General features: G+C 39.9%; 1 protein-coding gene across 2 annotated transcripts; it reads left to right on the forward strand.

The window, feature by feature from the left end:
* AFG2B (AFG2 AAA ATPase homolog B) lies at positions 1-18,836 on the forward strand. 2 transcript variants are annotated; one of them, XR_013993353.1, is made up of 8 exons: positions 1-2,937; positions 3,970-4,155; positions 8,675-8,833; positions 11,525-11,734; positions 12,932-13,156; positions 14,469-14,599; positions 15,516-15,641; positions 16,824-18,834. XR_013993353.1 is itself a non-coding variant. In XM_081048538.1 (8 exons), the coding sequence occupies exons 1-8, from the start codon at positions 1,843-1,845 to the stop codon at positions 16,989-16,991; spliced, it is 2,268 nt and encodes a 755-aa protein (XP_080904664.1). In that variant the 5' UTR covers positions 1-1,842; the 3' UTR covers positions 16,992-18,836. The 2 variants fall into 2 exon arrangements, 1 of the variants encoding a protein (XP_080904664.1); XM_081048538.1 differs by having other exon boundaries at positions 12,932-13,124; positions 16,824-18,836.
* The last annotated feature ends 707 nt before the right edge of the window (positions 18,837-19,543 follow it).

The following is a 19,543-nucleotide window of genomic DNA, read 5'->3' on the forward strand; positions in this document are numbered from 1 at the left end:
AAATATTGACTTTTTATTTCAGAAAATACAAAACTGTTCTTGAAAAGTCTGAGTTTGGAGTCTTTATTCTCTGAGGAGAACAGAAGCCAAAAAGATTCAGAAAAAGAAGAAAATAGGATGTCATGGGTGATTTACCCATTTCAGGACCTCTTCTTATGCTATTTTCTGATTCCTTTTAAGTTGTTCCAGCACTGGAGCTAGAAATAGACAGCAGAGGCCAGATGCATGACTGTGGAACCCAGAAGTCAGTCACAGTGTCTGCCCTGAGGTTTGGGTCGGGTGAGGTCAGGAACTGGCATTAGTCTCAAGATCCCAGAGCTGACAGTTCTTTTTACTGAGAAAACATTGCTACAGAGTCGGCAGTTGATTACAGTTGACCCTTGAACAACATGGATTTGAACTGCCTCAGTCCACTTATATGGTGAATTTTTTCAATAATTACATACTATACTGTAAATATATTTTTTATTTTCCTAATAACGTTTTATTTTCTTTAGCTTACTTTATTGTAAAGATACCGTATACAAACAGCATACTACAAACAGTATAATACATACAACATACAAAATATGTGTTGAGTGTTTATATCATTGTTAAGTTTTCCCACCTATTCGTAGTCCAGTTTTGGGGGAGTCAAAGGTTATAGGCAGATTTTTGACTGGGGGGTGTGCGTTGTTCAAGGGTCTACTATATTTCCATAAGTAGGAAAAAAAAACAATCCCCAGTGATTTAAGCACTCTATCTGCATTCTCAATCTTGTAATCTCATAAATTTGGGTTGCAGTGAACGTGGGAAAAATAGAGGTACAAAGATGTGAGTAGGATAAAAACAAGGCATATATATAGAGAGATAGATAGATAGATAGATAGATAGATAGATATTTTGAATATCTGTAGGTCTTTTTGATGAGCAGAATTAAAAAGGATAGGATATGTATTCCCGCTGATAGAAAAATAAGAATAATTCCCTGTGAGAGAGGAGAGGAGAGGAGCAAAGAGAATAGAAGGCAGTTTATGGTGGACAGGCGTCCCCTCTCATACAGAACTTAGTACTCCTGTGACCCATAGACAATAAGCCCTTCTCACATGAACAGAAGAGGCTATGATTAAGTTGTGGTCAAAGAACATTAAAAGGAGTAAATCAGGAATCCGAACAGCACGTATCGATGTGCCACAAATGCTTTTAAGATGGCCTGGTTTTCCTTCTTTCCCCTCGTCAGGGGATTTAACATTCGACTGGGCGCTTCTTTCTTGCGATGCTGGTGCTTTTCTACACGAAGGCATGCCTGGCCCTTCCAAACAGGTGGGAACCCAGGTTATCGTAGGCGCCAAGACTGTATTTCTTAGCTACTACAAGTCAACCTAAGACATTAGCAACGGCGCACTTTAAAATACTGTGTCCATGGGGACAGCAGAGGTTTCTTCACAAAATAGTCTCCAGGCTGACGTTCCAAAAGCGCAGGTGGTGATGCTCGAGTCCGAGAGCCGGGGAAAGAATATGTTATGCCGTTGATTCTCCAAAGCACCAAAGTCATTAGACCTAGTGAAGTTAGCTTATGCTGGCTGCCTCCCAGACACTTGTAACGAAGGCTTTGTCCGTGAAGATCTGGCATCCGCGAGTGGATTTCCTCAAACCCGAAACGCCACAGCAAACTAGAGCTCTGGGCGGGAGCGTCACCTAACCTTCCGATTGGCCCTTTTGGCCTCCTTCAGGGGCTCGTAACTGTCTTTCCCGGCGCATGCGCGTTACCCGCTTCCGGCCGAGGCGCTACGTGTCCCCGCCTTTTCGGTCCGGGTGGAATTCCTAACCCCGCTTTTCTCGGCCTCGGTGTCTCCGGGTGCAATGACTCCGGGCTCAATTCCCTTTCCCGAAGGGCCGCTCTTAAAGCTCCTACCCTTAGACGCCAGGGACCGGGGCACCCAGCGCTGTCGCCTGGGCCCGGCAGCTTTCCAAGCCTTGGGCGCGCACTTGGGCTCGGCGGTGGAGATCTCGCTGCCTGAGGGCGGCTCCTGCCTCTGCATCGCCTGGCCGCGGCGGGATGGAGCGGACGGCTTTCTGCAGCTGGACCCGCTGTGCGCGAGCCCGGGGGCGGCAGTGGGGGCGCCGGGCTCCAGCGGGAACCTCAGCCTGAGCCGCCTCCGCCGGGTGCCCTGCCCGCCCCTGCGGCGCCTCACCGTGTGGCCGGAGTTGCGGGAGCCGGCGGGCGCACCCGGTGCCCCGAATCCAGCCGTGGTGCTGGAGGCAGCGCAGGAGCTGCTGCGGAACCGACCGGTGTCCCGGGGCCACGTGGTGGTCGCTCCGCCGGACGCCCCCGGCCCGGTGGCCGCCCTGCACATCGTCAGCGGGGAGCCCGTCCCGGATCCGGCCGGGCTGGTCACCCCTCGTACCGGCCTCGGTCTCAGCGGGGAGCCTCCGTCGGAAGCGCCGCCGCAGCCCGAGGTGCCCTTGGGGGGCCTTTCCGAGGTGGCGGACTCGCTGCGGGAGCTCCTCTGCCTGCCGCTGCGCTACCCCCGCACCCTGGCCGCGCTGGGGCTGGCCGTGCCCCGCGGGGTGCTCCTGGCGGGCCCCCCCGGGGTCGGCAAGACCCAGCTAGTGCGGGCCGTGGTCCGGGAGGCGGGCGCGGAGCTGCTGGCCGTGAGCGCCCCGGCGCTGCAAGGCAGCCGGCCCGGGGAGACGGAGGAGAACGTGCGGCGCGTGTTTCAGCGCGCGCGGGAGCTGGCCAGCCGTGGGCCCACCCTCCTCTTCCTGGACGAGGTGGATGCCCTGTGTCCCCGGCGGGGCGGCCCGCACCAAGCCCCCGAGAGCCGCGTGGTGGCGCAGGTGTTGACGCTGCTGGACGGCATCAGTGGGGACCGCGAGGTGGTGGTTGTGGGATCCACCAACCGGCCAGACGCGCTCGACCCAGCGCTGCGCAGACCTGGGAGATTTGACCGAGAGGTAAACAGGCCAGGCCGCGTGGCCCACTGTCCCTGGAACCTCGGCCTCTTGTGGCCCATGTCGGCTTCCCCGAGGCGTTTGCCGTTTAGGTTTGGGATTCCGCGAGGCTGGAGTGGGACTGGAATGCAGAGAGCGCTCTGTCCGTGTGTGATCTGTTAGCCAGGACCCGGTTTTCCCCAGCGTCACATCGTTCTGACAAGCAAGGTGGCCGTTAGGGATTAGTTTTGTTGTGCAGGTCCTGAAGATGAGCACTATAATCAGTAACGTTAATTGTCAAGGGAACTAGGTCTGCTGCAAGTGTGTTAAACGCTTATGAATTTGGAGTGAGAATTTAAAGGGGAAAGATAGCTTAGAGATATATAAGTGTGTTAAAATAAAAGGGTGAAAGCAAGGAAGAAGTAAATCAGCAGACATTAACTTATCTGTATTTGGTTATTCCTTGTCAGGATGCCAGCATCCTGTCCCACAGCTGAGAAAGTACCCACAATTGCTCCCTGAGTTGCCAGGAAGGCGGAGTATGAAAAGCTGTCCTATTTTATAAGCTTCAGTCCTAAATTGATTTCTGTTAAATAGTTTGAATTTAAATTAACCAGTGTTAATTTAAGTAATGTTTGGACTTTGTGGTAAGATTCTAAAGGAACAGATGATAATTGCACACTTGACTTAATCTGTTCTGAATTTGAGTGAATTTCTTCCTTGCACTGTCTAGTACCACTCCCCTGAATAAGCTCCATGAGAACCGGGACCTAGACTGTCTGGTTTACTGTTGTATCTTTGGCCCCTAGAACTTGGTACAGTATCAAAAAAATAACAAAACTTTGTTAAATGACATGTAATTTTCACTGTGCAGCTTTTTAGCCATTGTTACTCTTCTGGAAAATTAGGATTTTCATATATTACGAATCTTAAATTATGCGTAAGAGTACATAATAGTAGTTCCAAATATGCTCACCAAATTATTACACTTGTGAATGTAAAAAACATTTTAAACTGTAAACTTTAATTTTTCTTTTTTTTTTGCTTTGTATATAGGTTGTCATTGGAACTCCCACACTTAAACAGAGAAAGGAGATTCTACAAGTGATCACCTCAAAGATGCCCATCTCCAGTCAAGTTGATTTGAGCCTCCTTGCAGAAATGACAGTTGGCTATGTTGGGGCAGACCTGACTGCACTCTGTAGGGAGGCTGCCATGCACGCTCTGCTTCATAGTGAGAAGGTAGGAAACATTGATTTATGACCATGGACGTTAATGTTTTTATTAATGTCACATATTAATTTGGGGATAAAAAAAAGTGGTAAGTACTTTTTCTTGCAACTTCAGATACCTTCCACAACAACTCTTTACATATATTTTTACATCTGAAACATTTGAGAATATAGTGCAGCCATGATACCCCTTTAGCCTTGAAACTTCAGGGTATATTTCCTAAACACAAGGACTTTAACCACAGTACAATTATCAAGACGAGGAAATTAACACTGACACAATACTTTTACCTAATTTATGTAGACCTATCCAAATTTCACCATTCAACCCACTAATTTCCTTTAGCACAAAAATTTAAAAAGGAAAAAAATTATTTTTAATCCAGGATTACACACTGCATTTGGTTGTCATGATTTCTTAATCTTTAATCTAGAACTATTCTTCAGTCTTTTTTTATGCTAACTTTTTAAGAGTATAGGTCAGTTATTCTGTAGAATAATCCCCAGTTTGAGTTTGACTAATGTTTCCTCATAATTTGATTCAGGTTTTACATTTCACAGAAATGCAAATCACATATCATAGAAATGATACTATGTTCTTATTGCATCTGTTAGATAGCAAATTATATCTCTTTGTTCTATTACTAGTGAAGTTAACTTTGATTTCTTGGATAAGGTGGTATCTCTGAGATTTCTCCATTGTCAAGATACTATTTTGCTTTGTTATTAATAAGTATCTTATAGGGGAAAATAACCTTTTCTAATTCAGGAAAAGATTGGGTGCCTGGAATTTTATTGAAATTTGGCTTTGACATTCAAATCTTTAATTCATGACTACCTTTCTTAAAAATGCGTAGGATATTAACTTAAACATAATAGTTTTCAATACTATGGATTGGAAAATCTGTTCACTTTGTATGTAATAAATAACCCTGAATTTCTAAACCCTTTTGGAAAAAAATTAATTTCAGCATGCTGTGGATTCTGGGACAAGGTTTTTAATCTGTTGTAACATTAAAATTGTCCTTTGAGCTTATAATTTTTAAAACCCAGCTTTAAGTTTGCTGAAACTATAAAAGGATGACTTATCCTAATATTTGAAAACGTTTTCACCTAGATAATTTGTATCCTTCCTCATTTTATTTTATTTTTACTCTTACACTGAATATGGGGAAGGAGTTATAATGAACTTATTAAGTCCTCATCTTCTGGGTTTAGAATCAAAACTGCTGGAAGATTTAATGATAAGTCCCATGTGTAAAGGTATCAGAATATATGCCTTTTGAGGGGGTGAAGAGAGTACCAGGGAACGGGAAAGGAGATTTACATTTAGGATTCCCTCTGCTTTGAAGTTCCAGCTTTGATCTTAAGCATTTTGGCTTAGGTGGCCCAGCCAGCTGCTGCCATCCTAGGGTGGAGCCCACTGCTACTTGAGGAGGGGCCTGCCCAGGCATAGTTACCACAGGTGATGGCTGAGTTCATAAACAACCAGGGGAAGGAAGTGGAAGAAAGGCAAAAAGGAAGAAGGGACAGAGGCATCTGGAGAGGTACTGGCTCCATCTTTTTCTTCTTTCCCCCTCTAAGCAGGTGAGGGGCTGCTGCTGTCTCTCTCTGTGCCAGGGCAGACAAGGACACATTAAAGTTTGTTCAACTTTTCGTGAAATATTCCTGTTAAAGAATGAGAAATGTAGTTTAACACATACACATATACACACAGAGGGGAAAGAATTTTATCTGCCTGAGGATTATGAGAATCAAGTGAAATAATATACACACAGTGATGTTGAAATATAAATGGGATTTTCAGATGTTAGTAGGTGTTACCTAAAAATTAGTTAGTATTCAGTTACCCAACATCTGTTAGCCAGTAAAACAAACAAACAAAAAAGTTATTTAAAAAAATGAATAGTGTTCTTTGTGAGAAATTAAACAAGATTAAAAAAATTATAAAAAAGTAATAATTGCCTGAAATCTCATCTCCTGGAGATTATAATTATTAACAGTTTTTACAAATGCTGTTCAGAATAGCTCTATATATACATATTCACTTATGTAATCTTACATAAATGGGATAAAATAGTTTGTTACTGAAAATAGGAATTTGGGGACAACTAAATGTTTAGAATTTGATATAAGAGGTCAAATACTTAAATATAACACAGATATTACAAACAGAAATGTAAGTTTGTAACTGTAACAAAAAACCTGCTTCACTAGAATGATTAAGGACATTGCAAGAAGCATTCTCCAAAATACAATCTTAGCGCGAATACTGCCTTTTTTAGCATGACATAAAACGTAATAGCCAAAAAGGAAATAATTTACCAATTTGACCATTTTGGAATGGCAACACAATAACTAAGAGCAAAGATAAGACATGAGACAGACTGGGAAAAATACATTTAGCCCATGACAAAAAGACAAATTACCTTGATACAGAAAGAACTCTCACATATCAATAAGAAAAGACCAACAATACAAGAGAAAATGGATAATAAGATATGAACAGGTATTTGGCAGTAAAAGCATTACAGACAGCCAATAAACATGAAAAATTCTCACTTTTACTCTCCTTTTTTTAAAAATTTTTTTGGGGGGAATATTGGGAAACAGTGTGTTTTTTCAGGACCTATCAGCTCCAAGTCAAGTCATGTTTTCAATCTAGTTGTGGAAGGCCCAGCTCAGCTCCAAATCAAGTTGATGTTTTTTTTTTTTTTTTTCAATTTAGTTGTGGAGGGCGCAGCTCACTAGCCCTTTTGGGAATCTAACTGGTGACCTGGGTGTTATGAGTGCTGTGCTCTAACCAACTGAGCCAACCGGCAGCCCTACATTTACTCTCTTTAAAGATTAGTCTCTTTCAGTTCTTTTTTTAAACTTTCTATTTTGAAATAACTAAAACTTCAGGAAGAGTTGCAAGATAGAGAACTCCTTCTAAATCTTTTATCCAGATTCACCAATTTTTAATATTTTGCCTAATTAGGTTTATCATTTTTTTTTTCTCTCTCTCTCTGTATACACATTATTTTTTCTGAATCATTTGATGATGGGTTGCATACAGCATAACCCATTATCCCTTAATATTTTAATGTCTATTTCCTAAGAATAAGGATGTTCTTGTGCATGACCACAATATGGTTAGGTATAGTCATATTCAGGAAGTTTGACACTGATACAAAATGTTGTCAGTATGACAGCCCATGTTCTGATTTTGGTAATAGTCTCAATCTTTTTAGCATTTTTTTCCCTCCAGTACAGGATCTAATCCAGGGTGATGTATTACACTTAGTTTTTAGTTTCATTTAATCTTGAACACTTCTGTGGCCTTTTTTAGGGGGTGGAGCAGGGTGTGAGACATTTGACATTGTCATTTTTTAAAGATGCAGGTCAGTGATTTTATAGAATGCTTCTCAATTTGGGTTTGTCTAATGTTTCTTTACAGATTCAGGTGAAGCATGCCTGTTGGGAGTACTACATAAGTGATAGTGTGTCCTTAGGGTCTCACATGTGGTGACATAAGATGTTCACTGTTCCTCAGTGGTGATGCCCCTAATTGGTGACTGCCCTGATCAGCCAGTCAAGGTTTTCTCTAGTTTCTCCACTGTATAGCTGCTATTTTTCCCTGTGCAGCTAATAAGCCCATGAGGAGGCTTCTTGAGATCATGTAGATATCCTGCTCTTTGTCAAACTTTCACTCCCATAGATTAGCATTCATTGAAGATTCTTGCCCAAAACAGCTTTACTATGATCGTTGCAAAAAAGGTGATTTTCTAATTCCTTTATTCCCTCTGCATCACTCTTGATTGAAGAAATTTTATCAACACAGTAGTGAGCACCATTTCCTCTGTCACAATGGCAGAAGTCTAAAAGTTTGGTAATGTCCATTGTTGGAGAGGTGTGGGGAAACAGCAGCAGCTTCATATTATTGGTGCAGATTTTAGGACATTTTGATAATAGCTGTCACAACTGTAAATGTGCATGCTCTTAAACCCTATAATTCTACTTCGAGGACATTATTATATAAAATACTTGACATGTGCACGAGCGCTTTCAGTTGTTTCAGCTTTGTTTTTAATAGCAAAAACCTGGAAACAACCTAATGTTCAATAGTAGGATGTAGTTAAATTATGGTATACTCACTGAGTAGTGTGTTATGCATTGTCAGAAAGAGTGAGGTAGAGCTGTATTAGTTGACATGAAAAGATTTCTAAGATAAGTGGGAAAAAATACAAATTAATATGTACAGTATGCTCCCATTTGTGTATCTGTTTGAAAGGACACACATATGCTTATTATTATAAAACATTGGGAGAATGAATACATAGGAAACTTTTGATGTCCTCTGAGGATGAATGTTGGGGTTGGGGGAGAGATTTAATTTTTTGTACCATGTATATAAATTTTTTTAAAATAACAAACTAGATTTACAAATTCAAAAGAGGATTGTTAAAAAAGTAATTGTGCTTATGTATCACAAAAAAGTCCCACCTCATTTTTGGGTTGTGTTTGCTTTTTTGGGTGTATTTCTTCAGAACCAGGACACTCCGATGATTGATGAAACAGACTTCCTTGAAGCTTTTAAAAAGATTCAACCTTCATCCTTTCGAAGTGTCATTGGACTGACGGACATCAAGCCTGTTGGCTGGGAGCAGATTGGTGGCCTTGAAGATGTAAAACTGAAGTTAAAACAGGTGAGATAGAGAATCTGCTTAAGCCAGTAGAATATTACAGTTCAAGTGTAATGCATTTATGATGAAAACAAGTTACACCACAACTGCTCTTTCTGCCATCACTAATTCGATCCTAACATCTAAATCCAGTGATTACTTTTCAGTTCTTAATTGGACTTCTATAGACATCATGCTATTTTTCATACTTTCCTATCTCACCCTTTTTGTTTTTCTTTTGCTTTAGAGAGTTTATAATCTAGAACAAGGGTCAGCAAACTTCTACAAAGGGCCAGATAGTAAGTATTTTAGGCTTTGTGGGCTGTATAGTCTCTCTTGCAGCCATTTTCTTCTGCCGTCGTAGCATGAAAGCAGCCACAGACAATATGGAACAAGTACTTGTATTCTTTTGAAACTTGATGGACACTGAAGTCATATAATTTTCACGTAACAAAATATTACTCTTTTGACTTTTTTTTTAGCATTTAAAAATGTAAAAGTGATTCTTAGTTCAGGTGCTGTACAAGTACAAGTGGTGGACCTTTGTTTGTCCCGGGACTGGTAAAAGCACAACATTATAATATACTAAACAGTCAGTATGGCCTGGATGGCTACTTGATACTGGTTCTCACAGTGGATTTTGGAGAACACAGCTCCCCAGATCCTCTTGCCTGCATTGCCGTTTCAGAAATTGATTTTGCCCGTTTACCTTTGGGTGATCCTGCCATAAGGAACTAGGTTTCTCTAACCACACACACAAAAGACTGATTTATGAGTATCCATTGTACTTTATTCATCTTAACCAGGAGCTATATCTACAGTGAACCCTGGCCTCCCTGTGTGCATGGATAAGCCCATTTATAATATGCCCTAATTTTCTACATGCATTGTCTTCATTTAATCTTCACAAAACTCGTGAGAGATTAGCCACACCTTCCTATTGGAAACACTTTAACTTGGAGATGGTAAGCTTTCCTGCCTTTCTGAACACTCCTCTCCTGTATCTTAAATGTTAGTGCTCCGAGCTCCTGGGCATCTTCGTTTTACATTCTGTGAGTGAGTCCATGATCTCAGAGTCCAAGGCTTCATTGTCCCCTGAAACTGCTTACCTCAAAATCTTTATATCCAGCTTAGATAGCTCTTAATGATCTTCAGAACTAACTAGCTGCCTGCCTAGTGGACTGCTTCCAGGGATCTCAACGTTCAGCTAATCAGTTCCACCCCCACAGCTAGATTCCCTACGTCAGTGAGTACAGCCAGCTACCCCATACCCTAAGTCAGAAACCTCTCCTCTAAATTCATGGGGTCATGCCATTTGTGCATGTTAATATCCTCTCTGGATTTATTAGGTTGGTGCAAAAGTAATTGCGGTTTTTGCAATTATTTTTAACCTTTTAAACCGCAATTACTTTTGCACCAACCTAATAGAACTAGTCCCTGTGTAAAATACAGTTAGTTATATTTTATGTTTCAGATCTATCCTTTCCACATCATTGCCCCTGCCTGTGACACATCCAGCCATATTACTTTTGCAGTCTCAATCATTGCAAGAGACTTCTAACTGCTTCCAGTCTCCCTGTTTCCAGTTTCATTTCTTTCTAGTCCGTTGTCCATACTGCTTCCTCCATGTTGCCTAAAATGTTCCAGGCCCATTGTGATCTGACTCCTCCCTCCACTTCAAGTTCATTGCTCCTTGCTTCCCCCATTCTCCCTTCTGTTCTTTCTTACTGTTGGCAGAACGAATTAGACGGTTTCATGTGTCTCTGTATGTATCGTTCCCTGTCTTTGGAATGCCTTCCTCTGGCCTACAAGCCTGTCTTCCCAACTAAAATATGAGTTCCCTAGGTGCAGAGGTCTTGTCTTATCCCTGTTTTGTGAGTGACAGCATATCTATAGTTGAGAACTTGTGCCCTTGATCTACACTGCCTTGGGGTCAGTCTTAGTTCTGCTTCCTCACGGGAATAAGACTTGGGGAAGTTACCTAACTTTTCTAAGCCTGAGTTTCAACATCTGCAAAATTATGATAATAAAACTACCTCAGGGGTAGTGAAGACTTATTTCCTATTCAGTTAACTTTTTTTGAGTGCTTACTTTATGAAGGTACTATTCTAGGTGCCGGGGATTTAGAGGTGAACTTCGCTTACGTTTTAGCAGGAGCAGAATGACAAACCCAACATGGAAAAATAATAATTCCAGGTAGCGAATGGATAAGTACTCCAAGAATAAAAAGATGGGCAGGGAATAACATAGAGTGCCTAGAAAGAGAAGGATCTGCTTTAATTAGAGTTGTTAGGGAAGAAGAGCTCTTTGAGGAAATGACATTTGAGCTGAGACCCAAATGATGAGGGGAGCCACACAAAGTCTTAAGGGAGTGTTCAGGCAGAAAGAACAGCAGGAAAAGGCACTGAAATGGGAATGGACTGGGGTATTTGGGCAGTAGTCAGGTTATGTAAGGCCTTGTAAGCAGTGGTAAATAAGGGTTTTGGATTTGGAATTCATCCTAATTCTGATGGGAAGTAATTGAAGGATTTTAAGCAGGAAGTGAATGTGACCTGACTTAGGTTATAAGATGGCTGGCTGCTGTGTGGAAAATGGACTGCATTTCCAGTTCATAACAGGTACCTGAGAATTATTGAAGGAACACATGAATTTACTGAATTATTTAATGTTTTATTGTTGTACTAAAATAGTTGTCTCTTTTTTGTGTACTTACAGAGCATTGAATGGCCTCTGAAATTCCCTCGGGAATTTGTTAGGATGGGCCTGACACAACCAAAGGGAGTTCTCCTGTATGGTCCTCCTGGATGTGCTAAAACCACCCTGGTGAGGGCCCTGGCCACAAGCTGTCATTGCTCTTTTGTTTCAGTGAATGGAGCTGATCTCTTTTCACCTTTTGTTGGAGATTCAGAAAAAGTCTTGTCTCAGGTTTGTCTGTTTATTCCCCCCCCCCCCGTATAGTTAAGTTTACTTTTGCATTTTCATTTCACACCTTAAGGATAAATGTTATTTTTAAAAATGTAACTGGCTTTTTTTATTAGAAAGTTATATGTATTTGTTTATAGAAAATTTAGAAAACATAGAAAAATGTAAATAAGAAATCCTGCATAATCCCTCTACCCTACATTAACATTTTGGTGAATTTCTTTTGTCTATTTCCTTGGGCAGGTGTTATAGCTTTCTTTTTTTTTTTTTTTTTTTTAAGATTTTATTAGGGAAAGGGAACAGGACTTTATTGGGGAACAGTGTGTACTTCCAGGACTTTTTCCAAATCAAGTTGTTGTCCTTTCAGTCTTAGTTGTGGAGGGTGCCGTTCAGCTTCAAGTTGTTGTCCTTTCAGTCTTAGTTGCAGGGGGCGCTGCCCACCATCCCTTGCGGGACTCGAGGAGTTGAACCGGCAACCTTGTGGTTGAGAGCCCACTGGCCCATATGGGAATTGAACCGGTGGCCTTCGGAGTTAGGAGCACAGAGCTCCAATCTCCTGAGCCACTGGGCCGGCCCAGGAGATATATCTTCATCGTGATTTTTTTCTAACTTAACATTATCACTTTAAAAATTCTATAATATTGGGGGCCAGCCCTGTGGCTCAGGCGGTTAGAGCTCCATGCTCCTAACTCCGAAGGCTGCCGGTTCGATTCCCACATGGGCCAGTGGGCTCTCAACCACAAGGTTGCCGGTTCAATTCCCGCAAGACATGGTGGGCTGCGCCCCCTGCAACTAGCAACGGCAACTGGACCTGGAGCTGAGCTGCGCCCTCCACAACTAAGACTGAAAGGACAATAACTTGAAGCTGAACGGCACCCTCCACAACTAAGATTGAAAGGACAACAACTTGACTTGGAAAAAAGTCCTGGAAGTATACACTGTTCCCCAATAAAGTCCTGTTTCCCTTCCCCAATAAAATCTTTAAAAAAATATATATATAATATTAAATATTGAAAATATGATTTTTAACCCCTACATAATACTCCATTGTTCCTTGTTTTATTTATTTCTCAATTCTTAGACATTTAGACATTTTTCTTTTCACATTTTCAAAATTATAAATAGTAATGTGGAAAACATACATTCACATAAATAAGGCATAATATATAGCTTTTCATATTTTTATTTTCCTAATGAAAGGTCTTTCGACAAGCAAGAGCAAATACTCCAGCAATTGTGTTTTTGGATGAAATTGATTCAATCTTGGGCTCACGGTCAATCAGCAAAACAGGATGTAATGTTCAAGAGCGTGTTCTTTCTGTTCTCCTGAACGAATTAGATGGTGTTGGACTGAAGACTATAGAGAGAAGAGGAAGTAAATCAGATCAACAGGGTAAATACAAGGAGCTGGAAAAAAATGAAGAGGTATTTATTAGCCAGCATACACCCAAAATCCAGGTCAACATTAAATAGAATGCATCTACATTCGCTTTTTCTGTGCTGGATTCATCTCACAGAAAGATATTCATTTCAGTTTGACTGATAGGATTTTTACAAAGCTGATGAAATTGTTATTTAGCTGGGAAAAAAGAGGTAAATTTTCTAATATCTTAGCTCTATGTGAATGTGAATTTTATTTATCCTAAGATTTAGAAATACAACTTTACATATTGCTAATGAGGAAGGGAATTTCTTTATATTTCTGTATCATGAAAAACTAGTGTTCATCCCTTTATAAAAATTTTTATGTTCAACAAAACATTATTTCCAGTAATCTTTTCTAGTTTTCTTGAGGAATGGGTTTCCTTGGTTAAAATGACCTTTGGAAGTCCCTTTCTCTTTTCTGAGTCTTCAGATAGAGTTTGTTATCCTTAAATAATCCCTGACAGATAATTTTTTTAAAATTTCTTTCTTGTTATTCGTTATTTCCCAATTTTAAAATTGTTCCATGGAAAGAGACTCATAACTCTTTAGGAACATATACCACTAGAATTTGAAAGGACCCATGAAATTCTCTAATCAAATCTCCTCATAATGCAGAAATTTCTTCTACAGCATTGAGAGGTGTTTACCCAGCCTCTGCCAAAAATACTTGCAGATATGGGGAACTCACTGCTTTGAGAGATCATATTTCTGGAAAACTACTATGATTATTCAGCTTAACAAACAATTTTGAATGCCTAGTGTGTAAGGTCTTGTCCTGGTTGCTTTTAGACATTTCTTCTCTGCATCCAGGATTTGCATACCTGTAACTTACGTTTATTGTCATATTTCTGCCTTAGGAAAGAAAAATAAATAAAAAGTGAAGTAAATCTCCCTCTTCAAGTACATGAGAGCCACCACTTTTCATAGCCATACATCTCTACATGCTAGTCACATGCTTCTGTCTTCAAGTCGTTCATTTAATTGTAATCTTTCACTGGGGCTCAGGTGCCCTTAGGTACCAGATAGATGTTTTCTGCTGTGAAGTAAGGCTTTTCATCAGTTCTCACATGGAGAGATGTCTTGCACGATTGGCTACTCCCTTCACCATGTGCACAAAGTAGCTCTTTGATTACTAATTTGTTTCTGGGGTACCTTCATATTGATAAGGTAGTCTGGATACAAAGTATAAGCATTCCAGTCCCAAAAAAGGTATCCCTATTTAAAAACAAATGGACCTTATGATTTTTAATTTAAAAATGTTTAATAATTAACAATTTATTGATATTACTTTGTGTTGTGTGTTTTCCCTCAGAGTTTCAAGAAATTTTTAATCGAAATGTCATCATTGTTGCGTCAACAAATAGACCTGATGTGTTAGATAATGCCTTGTTACGGCCTGGAAGATTAGATAAGATTATTTATATTCCACCTCCAGATGAAAAGGTAATCAGTAAACCCATTTACTCTGAACATTCATAGCAACAGATTGGTTTTTGAGCTCTAAGGAGCCCAGCAGAATTGAATCCCAAAGTGGATGTGAGTGAACGTAGTGTGTGTCATACACTGGGTTCTGCATTCTTCCCTTGCCTGGTGGCCCTTCATAAATCTTTTCGATCTGCTTTTGCTGAGTACTCTGGCCCTGTTTTCAGAGAAACATAAGCCTAAAAGTAAGGTAGTTATTTCAGTGACTTTACTGAATTGAGTAGATACAACTCAGTAAACTCATTGAAATAACTACCTTACTTTTGCAACAAAAATGAAGGAATCCTAAAGTATTAAAAGGGGTTAAAGAGTTTTAGAGATTATCTCAGTCAGCATCCTTATTTCACAATGGAGAAATCTGAGATTATAGAGATTACACAATGTATTCACAGCCAAAGAAGCAGTGAATTCTTTGCCCTTAACATCCGGAGCCAATGGCAAGGAGTAGTAAATGACAGAATGAATTTTTTTTCTTCCTTGGGCTTTTATCAAATTTTGAAGAAGAAGCAAACAATTTTAAATGTCTGTTTTTAAATTGTGTCTGATAGCTCATGTATTTACTTTTAAATATGTCTGATGGTACTGTTTGTACCCAAAAGAGAGATTCATCATGTCTGTTAAAGAGATATATGTGTGGTTGGCTATTTTAAAAATTAAATAAAAAATACTAAAATTTTATCATGATGTTATTATTTTTACTATTGTCATATGAGCCATTGATGAGTTAATTCTTGGTACTTCTTCAGAAGTGATTCTTATTGTTTGCGTCTTAAATATACTTTCTCTATGATACGAAACTTAACTTGAAATGTTTTAATATAGCATTATGTCAAACATAAATGTTATAAGATTATAAACATTTTTTATTTTGTTCTAGGGCAGGCTTTCTATTTTGAAAGTCCGTACAAAAAACATGCCAGTGGGGCCTGATGTTTCTTTAGAAAAGCTAGCAGCAGAAACCTGTTTTTTCTCTGGTGCTGATCTTGGAAACCTCTGTAAAGAAGTAAGTTAATTAGTGAAGAAACCTCTGGTTCAAAACATTTCTCATTTATTCAGATCTTTATTCACTCGGCAGTATTCACTGAAAGACGTCTGTGTGGCAGGGACCACGTGAGATGAAACAGACAGATGTGGCCTCTTGCCTTACAGAGCTTACAGGTTGATGGGGTTGTGCAGAGAGGCAATTATAATCCTGAATTGGCAATTGAAAATATACAGTGATTTGGGGAACTTTAGGGTGCTGTGGAGGCACCGAGGAAGAACACCAACCCAGACTTGAGCGTTATAGAAGGCTGTCTAAGAGAGGCTGTGTGCAAACTGAAATTGGGAGGATGATGAGGGAGTTAGGCTAAGGGAGGGAAGAGTAGTGTTTGAGGCAGAAGGAATAAAATTTGCAGACGATTGGAAATAAGAAATGACGTGACAATATTGAAGAGGTGGACAATGGCCAGACCACACAAGTCCTTAAGCCACTTTAAGGCATTTAGACTTTATTTTGAGGGCAAAAGAAGCCGTTGTAAGTTTTTCAATTTTCTATAAACTTTTAAAGAATAAAACATAAGGATACAGCTTATTGAATTAATGTAAAGTGAATATACTTGTATAACAACCACTGGGTTGAGAAAGAACGTTCAACATCCCAGAAACTTCCCTTGGTCCTTCCCACTCTCTGTCCCAAAGGGAACCAACTCTCCTGAATATTTGGGTTACTACTTTTTTGCTATTATGAATTATGCTGTATGAACAACCTTGTACATGTCTATTGGTATACATGTATGTATGTCTATTTCGTCTATGTACATAGCTACACAGAGAATTTCATAGAGTGAGTGTTTGATCTGTTCCTCTATGATCAGTGCTGTGTCCTATTTAGAAACTCCTACTTTGAGGTTAGGAAGATAGTCTCTCATCTTGAAAATACATATATGGGCTCATAATGTGTATGTTATTCTGCAATTTGCTTTTTATTTTTTCCCATTTAAGGCTGGAGTTTAATGTACAAGAAAAGATGGTCTATTAAGAGGACTTTTAAACACTTTAACTTTTTAGCCTAATGTTTTTGGAGTAATGAATATTGGGATTCTGTGAAGTGAGGCTGCGATTTTTGTATTCAGGCTTTAAAGTATTACCATATATTATAAAGCAAGAATGAAGCAAATTATTTCCTATTGTTTGTGTCTCATAGGCAGCTTTGCTGGCTCTGCAAGAAAATGGACTAGAAGCAACCACAGTGAAACAAGAGCACTTTCTAAAATCACTTAAGACTGTAAAACCGTCCTTAAGTCACAAGGATTTGACTGTATATAAAAACTTATTTCAGAACCAAGGATTTTCTAACTTAGAGGATATTTAAAAATTACTTTACATACCTGCTCAAGGATTAATTGAAATGTGCTACAGTTTGCAACTTCACACTTTTAAAGTTTGTGTGCATGTTATTTCCTGTAAATAAAAACACTGTACCTGATGAGCTAAGATTCATCTTATTTCTAAAAGGTCTAAAGAAAGTATATGTATGTGTGTTGATTTTGTAGTGGGGTTGTATTTTTGTTTGTTTGATTACTTTTTAAAGCTTTATTTTGAAATAATTTCATATTTCCAGAAAAGTTGCAAGAACTTTTTTATGCTCTTAACAAAGTTACAAAGAACTCTTATATGCTCTTAACCTGGATTTACCAATTTTTTTTTATTGGGGGAGGGGAACAGGACTTTATTGGGGAACAGTGTGTACTTCCAGGACTTTTTTCCAAGTCAAGTTGTTGTCCTCTCAATCCTAGCTGTGGAGGGTGCCGTTCAGCTTCAAGTTGTTGTCCTTTCAGTCTTAGTTGTGGAGGGCGCAGCTCAGCTCCAGGTCCAGTTGCCGTTTTTCTACTTGCAGGGGGCGCAGCCCACCATCCCTTCCGGGACTCGAGGGATTGAACTGGCAACCTTGTGGTTGAGAGCCCACTGGCCCTTGTGGGAATCGAACCGGCAGCCTTCGTAGTTAGGAGCACGGAGCTCCAACCTCCTGAGTCACCGGGCTGGCCCGGATTTACCAATTTTTAATATTTTGCTGTATACTGAACTATACAGATGGACCTCATTTTATTGCGCTTCACTTTATTGTGCTTCACAGTTGTTGCGTTTTTCACAAATTGAAAGTAAAATCCTCTACCAGTTCGCTTTATTGTGACACTTGCTTTATTACAGTGGTCTGGAACTGAACCTATCATATCTCTGAGGTCTATTTAAGAATAGATGTTATACTTAATGTCCCTTTATGCCCTTAATAATTTAGTGTATATTTCTTAAAAATAAGCTAATTTTCTTATATGACCACAGTGCATTTATCAAATTCAGGAAATTGAACATTGGTACAATATTTTAATTTATCGTCTCATGATTTTCATCCGTAGTGCCAACAGTAATTTTTTTCCTGTTACAGAATCTAGTCTAAGATCTTACATTCCATTTAGTTGTCCTGTCTCCTTACTCTAAAGAGCCTCTTTTAACAGTTCCTCTGAAACAGGAAAGAGTAAGGAGCCTCTGAAACAGTTCCTCAGTCTTTTTTGTTCTTTCTTTTTTTTATAGCTTTTTTTTTTTATTGCGGAATATTGGGGAACAGTGTGTTTCTCCAGGGCTTATCATCTCCAAGTCGCTGTCCCTCAATCCAGTCGTGGAAGGCGCAGCCCAGCTTCAAGTCCAGTTGCCTTCTCAATCTCTAGTTGCAGCCCACCATCCCATGCAGGAATTGAACCAGCAACCTTGTTGAGAACTCGGGCTCCAACCACCTGAGCCATCCGGCCGCCCCTCCGGTAGCTCAGCTGCCGCTAGTTATCTTTCAGTCTAGTTGTGGAGGGCACTGCTCACCAGCCCACGTGGGAATCAAACCGCCAACCCTGTCATTCAGAGCTCGCGCTCTAACCAACTGAGCCATCCAGCTGCCCCCTCAATCTTTCTTGACCTTGACGTTTTTGAAAAGTACAGACTAATTTTATAGAACAATTGGTTCCTGATTAGTGTTTGTCTGATAGCATATCATGATAGATTGAGGTTATGCATCACCAGTGGAGCAAGATGTCCTCAGAGATCAAGCTGAAGGCATGTGATGTCTATTATTGGTCATGTTCGTTTTAATCACTTTATGGTATTGTCCACTTTCTCCAATGTATAGCTACTAATTTTTCCTTTTGCAATTATAAGTATTTTTTAAGGAGATAAATTATGTGTACGTTTTTATTTTCCTTCGTTACAAAAGTAATTAGAATGCTAGAAAATGTAGACAAACATAAAGAAAACAGTAGGGTATTTAACCTACCAGTCCCTTATGTTTGTATAGATAAGACATGGTACTGTATAACTTTTCTCACCTAATAATACCTGGTAAGCGTTAAGCAAAACATCACTTTTTGGATGAAGGAAAAGACCTGTCTTACTTATAGGTATAATGTGTAATTCAACTAAAATTATTCTAACAAACCAACTCCTCGCTTATTAGTAGGGAAAATGCCTAGAAAACTCATTAGAATTCTGACAGCTTTCATTCATGTTCTCTTACCAGTCATTGATTTTATAGGTCAAGGCAACATTATACCTTTGCCATTCCTAGGCCTGAGGCACTCTAGCTTGAACCCCCTAACTCAGATTCCAGCTGTAGGACCCTTGTTTTTTCCTAGAAAAAGTTTCTAGCAGTCAGGCTGGAAATGCAGTACCCATACTTTGGATAGAAGCGGAATTTTGATTTGGAAATGTCTTTTTAAATTGCAACTACAACTTCTCAACAGAATTTTGGAAGCCCGCTGAGGACAAAAGCCATGAGCTTCCTGTCATTGAAATAATAAATGATTAAGTCAGATCAAGGATTTCTTTGACTCAGTCTTTTTTTCCCATTTATTTTTTTTTTAGTTATTAGATTTGTTGGGGTAA

The sequence above is a fragment of the Rhinolophus hipposideros genome (genome assembly GCF_964194185.1).
Source record: "Rhinolophus hipposideros genome assembly, chromosome: 5".
NCBI lineage: Eukaryota > Metazoa > Chordata > Mammalia > Chiroptera > Rhinolophidae > Rhinolophus > Rhinolophus hipposideros.